We start from the raw sequence: 11907 nt of genomic DNA on the forward strand, positions 1-11907 counted from the left end.
ATTTAAATTACGAGTCTATTTTTTTTTACCAAAACAATATTGTTTTATTTTTATTATTTTAATAAAATGATATGGTTTTGGTAAAAAAAAAATCCAATTCAAAATAAAATATAACTTGGATTAAGTTTGAAATCAATAGGATGCCTAGATTGATCTGTTATACCTATTTTATAACTACATTTTGTTATACTAGTAGAAATTTTGGAATATCCCATATCAACTCAGAACCCATAATGGTTTGATGACCCCTTGTAAGGTGTCGGTATGACCTTTAAGGGAACACTTTTTCTAAGTGTTATCCCTATTTTTTCAGTCATGTCCACATCCTCTGGCTTGAGACCATCAGGCAAAATCCAATCAAATGAAAGCAAGAGCGATCCAAGAGCCAAAGGAAGTACACGAGAAGCGAGCGGCATGGCAGGGCACATTCTACGGCCAGAGCCAAATGGTATGAACTCAAAATGACGACCTTTGTAATCTACCATGTTTGGTTCCAAGAACCTTTCTGGCTTGAAAACCAAAGGGTCATCCCAAGTCTTTGAATCCCTTCCAATGGCCCACACATTAACTAGAATTGTTGTCTCTTTAGGGATGTAATAGCCTAGCATCTTGCAAGGGTTCATGGCCATGTGCGGGACTAAAAAAGGGAGAGGAGGGTGAAGTCTCAGTGTTTCCCTGATGACTGCCTTTAGATATGGGAGATTCTCAATGTCTTTATCTTCGAGCTTCTTGTTGGGGCCAATGGTGCTTCTCAACTCGGATTGGACTGTCTTCAGCACTTTAGGATTACGTAGAAGTTCAGCCATGGCCCATTCCAAAGTGCTTGTTGTTGTATCAGTCCCTGCCGTAAACATTTCCTATAAGAAAAAATCATAACAAAAATTAAGTATGTTAGTGATATAATTTTGTATACTATCTCCTAACAATTTCTTTACTATGGTTTGGGAAAAACCCACGCCCGAGATAAATATTATAATTAATTTTTGTTTTTGAACATTACTTAAGTAAAGATATTATAACTGGTTTAAACTCTGAGTCATGAATTGAGCCTGAGATAAATATTATAATTAATTTTTGTTTTTGAACATTACTTAAAAGCAAAGATATTATATCTAGTTTAAATTCTGAGTTACGAGTTGGATGAATTAAATGAAATCAATTAAAACAATATTATTTTAAAGAAAAATTTAAAAAAATCAAATGAAGTTTTGACCATTTGAACAATATCAACTAAAAGTTAATTTTATTTTAAAATCCAACTTAAACTATAGGTCAAATCAATTAGGTTCTAGGTTAATCCACTGATTCAGGCTGGGTTTGATAATTTTTTTGGTTCCACCGTGTATGTAGAACTATAGTTTTCATAGTCCAAGTCATAGTTATAATTAAACCTATAATTTTTGGTTCCACCGTGTATGTAGAACTATAGTTTTCATAGAGAACCATAGGAAAAGAGATGCTACTTACTAAGACAATCGCATTGATCGTTGTTGAAGAAAAGCTAGAGGGCTCCTCCACGCCATCGCCGCGAAACTCCAAAAGGACATCTAGGTAATCTTTCCTCTTGTCATCTCTACTATTTTCCTTTTGCACACTCTCTGTTCTTTCTTTGATGAACCCTCCTGGAATCTCAAAGGCTCTTGCAACATGGAACTGTGTCTTCCTCCTTATACCTTGTGGATCAAGCCATCTTAAAATTGGCAAAAAATCAGCCATGTTAGGCTTACCTGCCAACTCCGTGACCTTACCTGCATGCTGAAAAAACTTAGCTCCCTTCTCCGATTTTGGGTCCAATAAATCTTTAGAAAACATGAGGTTGCCAATAAGATTAAAAGCCATCAAGAAAATGTATCTCCCAAGGTCAATAGCGCGAGTGCCATTGGCGCTACCATCTTCTATGTATCGCAGCATGCCATCGATGCACCTAGTTCGTGCACCCTGCATGGCATCAAGGCGGCTAGTCACAAAGAATTCGGTGGTGCATAAGCGCCTTAACATGCGCCAATGCGGTCCATATTGGGCTGTGATTATAGACCCTTCATTGCCAAAATCACCTCTTATAGCCTCATAGATTTTTCTCCCAGCCAACACCGCATCATGATTCTTGAACATCTCACGAGCCACTTCGCTCGAGGAAATGACCACGTTACACATGGACCCGAGCCAAATGGTCATGATTGGACCATGAACACGAGCCAAATTAGCAAAAGACTCGTGTGGTGCCCAACCCAGCAGGAAGATATTGCCAACCACTGGCAGTGGTCTAGGCCCCGGTGGTAGCTGCCCTTGCTCTTCTGAACGACGGTAACGACGTTGAGTCCCCACTGCCCATGCAACCCATAGCAAGACTGCTAGAACCAGACCTGCAATTTCATAGTCCATATCTTTCTTTGTGTGTATGACTAGTGATGGTTTCTTGTACCCTAGGTAGGCTTCATTTTATATAGAATTCCATGCATGTCACGTTAAATTGTATATAGATGGTTAGAGAATAATATAAATCATATCTTAAAATCTCACCTAACAGCTTAAGCTATTGGGTTGAGATGGTTCTTTGACATGGTATCAGAGCCTTGATGATTAAGCGGTCACGAGTTCAAATCTTACCATCTCCATTTATTTGATAAAAATCAAGCACAAAGTAAAGAAGTATGTGCAAGTTTCAGGTTTAAAAAACTTTCACTTGAGAGGATGTGTTAGATAATAATATAAATCATATATTGAGACTTCACCTAACAACTTAAGCTATTGAATTAAGATGGTTCTTTGATATTGATCAAGTAAAATTTGTATTCATCTTCTTTTAATAGGAATCTAAACAAATATATATATTGAATAATTGCATGTAAGCATTGCAGTAGAATTTGATTACTATATCAAAATAAAAGAGACAAAAAGGATATATATTTTGTAATTTTTATTTTTAAAATATAAAAATTTACTGCAAAATTAATTATCATCAAAATATTTTTATTTTTATTTTTATTTTTATTTTTATTTTTATTTTTTTAATTAAACATATTTTTATTTCGATTATCTCTTTGTTTTTTTACCTTGAAATAATAACAAAATAGTACCTAATTGGTTTTTTTTTATCTTGATCTTTCTTATATGTGTTTCACCTGCTACATTCCTCCCATCGTGGTGTCCGTAGAAATTATTCAATGATAATATTATACTGAGAAGTTACCTCAATTCAAGAATTAAATTGTGGGACAAGAATCTAATAGACTAATTACTATGTAACAACCCAAATAGACTAATTAACAAGGGACACATGTCAATACGTTCATAATTTGATAGGATGGCAAAACTAATTAACAAGTTTGGAAATGTTGAAGATAGTTAACAAGGTTGGGATTTAATTAACAAGGTATATGTATTCTTGTACGTAATAGTTAGTTTTTTATGGATTAAGATTTCGCAATAAATAATGAAGACTTTATAAATGTAAGATTTTTTTTGTCTAGAAAAAAGAATTCTTATAGTTTTTAGTGTTATACTAATCATTTTCCCATTAAAACATGTTCTTTATTTATAAATATGCCTGTACTTAGACCTAATTTTTTTTTTAATTTAGAGATGATATTGCATGATGTTCTTGTGTGCTATAAAGATACGTAGCAAGAAAATATTATATTATGGTAAGGATTGGGTTTGAGAATTATTCAAAACTTGTATTAGTTAATTTTGACTATAATAAAAAAAAATATCTTCCATACTTAACAATTACAGATTAGACGCATGGTGAATCTGGTTTTGATTGATACTTTAATCTTCCACAATCTTACTACATCAGCTTTGGTGTACAATAATTTATATCCATCAATCATGAGAGGTGTGTAGTTTAATTGGTCAGATTCTAGATTTGTTTTCTAGAGGTTATCAGTTCGAGTCCCACAAATCTCAGGGCTACTAGAAATAAGGGCGAAGGCATGTTAAAGGCTTGGGTGATTATAGCTCAAGTCAAGATTTTATCAATATTTTTTTACTAGTTTTATGTAAAAAAATTTTATAATTCTCGATTGAATTATTAAAAAAATTCTGAAAATTTACTTGAAGTCTTCTAATATGATGTTTTAGCTTGCGTTAAAATTTCAGAATTTTTGGAGAAATTCAGAAATTTGATGAAAAATCACAATTTGACCAGTTCTATGTTATTGGGCATAATTTTCAATCCAACCATCAGATTGAGCTGAAATTTTACGAAAGATCTTAAAATATATTGAATAAAATCTGGTTAAAATTTTAGGATGAACGAAGCCCGTCAAATAAAAAGAAAACGACTTATTAAGGGTAAAATGGATATTTGCCATTAAAAAATAAAACAAATCAGTTCTTTCTTCTTTTTATATGTTGCCGACTGGACAGAAATAGAATAGGAAAAGAAAAAAAAAAGAAAAGGCCAGAAAAAAAGAGGGAAAAGTAAGGGAAAAACATAAAAAAAAAATCCAATAAAAAAAATAAAAAAAAATTAGAGAATAACCTTATAAACTTACAAAGTCCAAAACATTAATCTAAGAAAGATTCAAGGGAAGAAAAGAGGAATTGAGAGAGAGAGAAAATTAATTATTTTGTTTTTTAATTGACATGAAATTGCTATTTTATCCCAATTGAGGGGTTATTACAATATCGATTCATATTCGATTATAGATGAATTATATTCCACAAAATATCGAAGAATATTATAACTTCAATAGTGAGTTTATTTTTACTTTCACTTTAATTTTATGTACTTTCAAATTTATTTTTTAATATTTTAGGTAGTGCATTTGAATTAAAACTTTACTGTTAACTTTAAAAATTGATGTACATGAGTTAATAATTAATTTTTTAAAAAATTATATATTTATTTAATAGCCCAATGGAGGGAAAATTCTTGGCTCCACCCTTGACTGGAGGCTTATATAATCATTAATTTCAGAGTCTGTGAAATTAGTCAAAATATACACAAATTAGTCTGGATACCTACATTAATTAAAAAAATAATAAAAATAATTCAGATCCATCGGCTTGGTCCCTGCCGGCCCATCATGCGGTTCCAAAACCATAAGCATGTATTCTATATAATAAACACAAACTTATGTTGCACGAATTGATTGACTTAGTCCTCACTACTAATTTCATTCCACATGCATCCTTTTTTTTTATGAAATCCAAATACATCAATTTAGTTTGAATTGTTTTATAGGTTAGGTTGAATCCAACCCACAAATGCTCAACGCAAAATTTGCAGGGCGCCGCTAATTTGATTCCTTTGACTAAATTCCAAATTTTAGAGGTATATATTCTTTGCATTTTCAAGTTAGAAACGACAAGCTTCGTCTCTTTTTCATTTTTCCCACACTTTAACTGACTAGAGATTTCATTGAAACTCGTGAAGGGACACCTCTTACAGAAGTAGTTGGAAAATCATAAATGAATGCTCCATGTCTCATGGTAGCTAGTAAGCTAATATTTTGATGATGATTTTATATTATTTTTTAATGCAATCTTTTGTGTGAATTCTTTTCATTTAAAACTTGCATAAACTTGTTATTAGCTATGTTGATTTGATATTAAGTATAAAATAATAGAGTGGTAAAAATTGAACTTGTGATGATTTAATTATTATTAAAATTATAATATTATGTTATATAAATGTTTTAATTTTAAATTTTAAATTTTAAATTTTTTGGATGAAAAAGCAATAATATTTCTTATTATATTGCGTGCCTTTGTAATACATCCAAATCAAAATCAGACTAATTAAAAAGTTACATGTAAATTAATATGCTCTTAAAGGATGACAAAAGTAATTAAGAAGTTTGTAAATCCTAAGGTGGTTAAAAGGGAACAAATGTGTGTGTGTGTATTTGAGGTGGTCGGGATTTAATTAGTTAAGTACTTATGTCTTCTTCTAATAATTAAATTTCTTATGGATTTCTATTGAAATATGTACGAGTTCAATTTTTTATTATAAATTTATTAATTGTTTTGTCTAGAAAAAGGATCTTTAATAAAACTAGTATTTTACTACTCCTCGAGCCATTAGAAGTAAAACATATTATCTACAAGTACGTATTTAGGCCTAGGTTATTTTATAAGCATGTATAACCATGCACATTCTTGTGTGCGAAAAAGATAGCAAGCATGAGAAATTCATAGTGTGCTTTGAGGATCGGATTGGCCTAGATATATTTTGAATTAGTGTTTGAGATTTTTTTCAAAACTTTTATTGGTTTTGATTATACAGGCACAATATTCATACTATATAAAATTAGTATATTGTGTGATTATTTCTTTTTTATTTACTGTGATAATTCTTTTTTTTTTAAATTAACGTGGATGTCCGAGCCAGTTTGCACGCACCTCGACTAATTCTATAGCCTATCCCTCTTGCATGCATGGTAAATCTGATTTGATTGATGAAATCTTCCAAAACCTTACTACCTCAGCTAAGATATACAATAATTCAGATCCATCGGCTTAGGGGCGAAGCTAGGATTATTTGTTAGGGGGTAAAATTAATATAACAAGATATAATTTATTTTTTAATATTGTACATGAGTTATAAAAAAAATACAAACATTTAATGACCTTTGCACAAGGTAAAAAGTTTAGAGCAATATCAAATTGAGTCAAAGCATGAAGTTAATTTTATCTTCATAATGTATCTATCACTTTAATTTTGTTTATCTTTATACCTATCAAATATAACCATACAAAGTATACAAGAAACATTAGATAAAGCGAAACATTATTTATTTTTGATAAACTTTGAAATAAAGTAAAAAATAATAAAGAATGATTCTTACATATTTATTTTAATTGTGCTCGTCGTTCTTTCATAGAATAGAAATCATCGATTATCATATCAATTATGAATCTTTCAGCAATTTCTTTTTGTATATAGACAATCTAATAATTTGCAAGAAAATCATCCTCTATCTGATTGCGAAATCTTGTTTTAACAATCTTCACCGCTGAAAAAGCTTGTTCAGTAGTTGCTGTCAAAACAGGAAGAGTCAAAATAAGTCGAATCAACCTGTCAATAAGTGGATAAATTGTTGATTTTTCTGACTCAACCAATCCTTGACATAAATCAGTAATCGATGACATATTCTTTAACTTTAGATGATTGGGTACATCAAGCTCATAATATTGCAACTGAAGTCTCAAATGAATCTTTTCTTTGTTAGAAAAATCTTCATGATAGAACTTGTCAACAAGTAAGCATATATCTTCAATATTGAATGATTTATAGTTATTTATAGGATCTAAAATTGTGTTCAACTTAAGAAGCTCGATCGCCTGCTCATTGAATTTATTATTTAGCTCTTGTAATTGTTAATCAATGATAGCTGTAAATATATCAACCCGATAATGATGGTTTACTTGGAAATAAATAGCAAGGGAAACAAAATGCAATATTTTTCTCTTAATATACAAGCTATGGATAACTTTTGAACCAATGAGATTGAAATCGACGAGAATATTTTTCATCAGTCAGCGGATATTTAGACATCAAAGGTTGATATGGCTCCAAATTAATGTATGCCCTTCGAATTTCATCTTGTTGATTAACCGGGTATTCCTAAATTTGAGGATGATTGCTTGGATCTCTAATTAAATGAGCAATGTCGATTCTAGTAAGAAGCTACTCACTAATCAATGTAGGTTCTTCGTAAACTGAAGTACATTGAGGTTGCTCAACCATAACTTCAACATTATATATTGGAGTTGGTTCACTAGGCTGTGAGTTATCAATATTTGTTCACTTTTTCTAAAAATAAAAAGAATCAATTCTTATTATTTTATTCATGGTTTAACCTAAAATCAAAACATATATCGTAAGAAAAAATTGGTAATTTTCATGGCTCTGCTAAGAGCAAAACATAAAAAAAATATCCAAGTATAATCAAGACAAACCAATAAAATATATCTAATTAATTAGAAAAAAAACCATCAGTATAACAAGAATTCAAAAACAAATTTGGTAAAACTAGCAGATCTGAGCAAAAAAAAAACAAAAAGAAGCAAAAATAATAGAATTATGAAATATCATCATCAAATTCTTAACAAACATCTTAAAACAAAACAAAAATAAATTTTAAGTTTGGGGTTAGCTATGCTCAATTACCTTGATTTGTTTGATAAAAGAAAAATTAAGCGACGCTCTGCTTCAATCTTTCTATTTGCAATTTATATTCTTATTTCTATATTTTCTCCTTTATATATATTATGGAGATAAACGACAAAATTCATATAACTTCATAATTTTTCCATGTAGATAGTTTTCAAGTCAAAGATAACAAATATATTTATATTAGAAGGGTCTGTCTATTTAAATATTATATCTTAATTACTAAGTAATCAAAAACTAACCTAAGAATCCGTCATTATATTTTTTCTTTGAGGCCCCTGCTTGCCTCCCTTTAATTCCGTCTCCGTATCAGCTTGATCCCCTATCCCTCTTGCGGTCCCAAATCCATCAATATTATCTTATATGTTACGTGAATTGGTTAACTTTTGTTGCATGAATTGATTTAACTGAGTCTCCTCTAATTTGATTCTAAATACACCAATTAAGTTTGATTAATATGTTCATAGGTTTAGTTGCTTTCACCCCATGACTGTTTAATGCATAACTTGCGGGGAGCTAAATTGATTCCTTTGTCTAATTAAATCCCACAAGTTAGGTAGTTAAGGAAATAGAGATTTTTGTATTTCATTTTTCTTTATATTGCTCCTTCCGTATTAACGCTTATTTTCGGTTGTTTAGTGATTAATTAAATGGCTAATAACTGCTTTTCAATAAATCAAACGATGATTATAAAATTAAAAAAAAAATCCCAATGTTTGGGGTATTCTCTGCATGATGAAATCTGAAATGATAAGCTTCGTCTCTTTTTTATTTACCCCCTTGTAGTTGACAAGTAAGAAGTCATTTCTACAGATTCTTCTGTGGATTTTCACTTTCCTTCTACGAAACCACGACAAGGAACGCGTAATTTGGGTGATTCGCAATGACCTCCGAATTCCCATACAGATGCATTATTAAGACAAGCCATCTAGTGGAAATAAAATAATGTAAATGAAGGACACGTTTGTTTTCTAGAAAACTATTTTTTAAAATTTTTTATGTTTGTTTATCATTAGAAAAGATAGTCAAAGAAAAATTTTACTTAGTTTCCAGAAAAATGTTTTCCCTTTTAGCTGTGTTTGTTTTCCAGAAAGTGGTTTCACGGATACCACTTTCCAAACTTTCATGTGTTTATTTGTCATTAGAAAAGTTGGTCAACAGAAAACACTTTCCAGTCAAAGGAAAATTTAGGCGGAAAACACTTTCTGGAAGTTGTGAAAAATTTAGAAATGTCATTATTTGTTGATAATATCAATTTGATCCTCAAACTTTTGATTGTTATATATATTTTGTTTTGAATATTTATTTTTTAATTTCATCTCTTAAAATTTAATTTTTATATTAACTTTTGATCCTTATTTTTATAATTGCTATTTGCTTTTTTCATATCATTTTTTTTATTGAAATTTTTTATCTATCAAATTTGGTCCTCATTCTTTTGATTGTTACTTATTTTATTTGAAATAATTTATGAAATGCTTATTATTATTATTTTAATTTCTTCATCTTTTAATTTTTTTTTTATTTTTTATTTGATCTCTATTATTTTGATTATTATTTATTTTATCTGAGATAATTTATGAAATTATATTTTTTTTCAATTTCATTCTCATTCAACTTTTTAATTTGTAAGATTTGTTTCTCATTATTTTAATAAACTTGAAAAAAATAAAACATTAATAAGTTATTTTCCAGCTTATTTTCTATAACATAATCAAACACTGGAAAGTGTTTTCTAACTTATTTTTCACCACACTACCAGACATCGAAAAATATTTTTCTGGAATTCACTTTCCAAAAAAAACTACTTTCCAGCAAACAAACGAGGCCGAAGAGTAAGATTAAAAAAACTTGATTTTCTCTCTCATTTGGATTACTTCAAGTCTGTTTGGTATTTTAGTTGTTGTTGTGGTTGTAATTTTAAAAAAACAGTTTAATAAAAAGTATTTTTTATGAGGTTTGTTTTTAATTTTAATGTGTTTTGTTAAAATTACAGTTGAAATTATGGTTGAAAAAAAAAGCAATTTGTTGTGTTTGGTTAATATGTTGTTTGTATGAGGTTTGGTAGTAAAATTATTGAAAAGAATATTATATATATAAGTATTTGTAAAATTTTCTTTGTATTTTGTAAGATACCATAAATGGACTTGTTACATAGTACCTTATATTATTTAAGTTAGGTGTAGTTGATATATATATATATATATATATATATATATATATATATCAACTACAAATACTTATATAAAAAAATAAATAAAATACCACTAGGAACCCACAAAATCACTTGAGTGCCACTATATAGGTAAAAGACTGAAACACCCTTGCACTTCTTAGAAAATTAAGAAAATATCCCTTTGACGCGTGTAGTTCACACGCAGCCACTGTTGGAGATGTGAAATTCTTCGGCGAGATTTCGAGCCAAAAAAGGGTAGATTATGGTAGATCTGGGGGAGAGGATTCTGATGAGGGTGTTTTCGATGGCCGTTGATGGCTGATGAGAGAGAATCTACGGTTTGAAGCTTCGGGTGGCCGAAGATATCGCGACCTTTTTCCAAAAAGATAAGGCAGAGAAAGCGATGAAACACGCCTGGGGTTTTCTAGCGAGTAGGTGAGGAACCTTTCTGTGGTGGTTCAGACTCTTTAAGTGGCCGGAGTTGGGAGATCCGTGTAGAGAGAGGATCGCCGGCGAGAGGAGTGAGAATCTCTGAGATCTGCTATGGTGTGAACGTTAGCATGGTAACCTGGTACATCGAATCTCATGGACTGTTGGATCAGTTATGAATTGATCCTACAGCTACGGTTTGCTTGATCTGAAAATTAATAGACGGCCCTGATTGTCAAATCTTTCCTTTAGTGTGATAGGAAGCACCTGATGCTTGGTACACTAGGTGACGTGGCAGGACAGGATCGAAGGACAGGCCCTTTAAAGGGCTGAGATGGATTTGAGTTTTAACCTAGTGTACCCCTATTTGATCAGATCTAATCAAGGATCCAAAATTAAATACTATTTAATCTTATAGTTAGGATATTTTTTGATATGTTTTAAATTGCTTTTTTTAATTCAATACCTTTATCGCGTGAAGAAAAACTAAAAAAACATGAATAGTATCAGCATTAGTATTCACTTCTTCCTTTCTGTCCTCTTTTTTTTTTCTTCCCCCTTTCTTGTTCTCTTTTACTCAAATGTATGGCTTGAAGTGATCAAGTGCAATTATATTTGATGTGTACGTAATTGCTACAAAATTTGTGACCAAGTCAGCAAGAATAATGTGATTGTTCTTAAATATTATATGCATGATTCATGTAATTTTCTTTTCTTCCTTTTAGTTTACACTAGTTTATTGGTTCGGGTTAATTTTTTTAAAATATAAAAAATATTAAGAGTATGAAGATTTTTTTATAATATTAATTTTAAAACCTCCTGACTCAGTTTTTTAATCTAACTTAAGTTTCTAATTAAATCTCATGGGAGCTATATTGATTTAAATCGATTAATTTCATGGATTCAAATGCAAGAGTTCTTAAGAATTCTATAACTATAAAGAATTGTATTAATTTGATTTCTAATTTATCAACATCAATATGAATGATAAAATGTGATTTGAAGTAAGATTTATAGCATGTACATGAAATTATTACTATATGATATCCTGGTTAATTATGCACACTTTCTCTTGATTCGAGATAAATTTTAATTGTTTTTACGTTGTAATGCAATTTATTGCTTATGAAAAAACAATATCATTTGAAGTAAAAAATCAATTCTAAAATCATATTTA

At 30.2% G+C, this 11907-nt stretch overlaps 1 protein-coding gene across 1 annotated transcript; it reads right to left on the reverse strand.

Annotated features, from left to right (window-relative positions):
• Window positions 1-221: 221 nt before the first annotated feature.
• LOC133694893 (iridoid oxidase-like) lies at window positions 222-2397 on the reverse strand. Its single transcript, XM_062116586.1, has 2 exons — window positions 1468-2397; window positions 222-857 (listed from the first exon to the last, which is right to left on the reverse strand). The coding sequence occupies exons 1-2, from the start codon at window positions 2380-2382 to the stop codon at window positions 222-224; spliced, it is 1551 nt and encodes a 516-aa protein (XP_061972570.1). The 5' UTR covers window positions 2383-2397.
• Window positions 2398-11907: the final 9510 nt, after the last annotated feature.

This window comes from Populus nigra, chromosome 5 (assembly GCF_951802175.1).
Source record: "Populus nigra chromosome 5, ddPopNigr1.1, whole genome shotgun sequence".
NCBI classification, from domain to species: domain Eukaryota; kingdom Viridiplantae; phylum Streptophyta; class Magnoliopsida; order Malpighiales; family Salicaceae; genus Populus; species Populus nigra.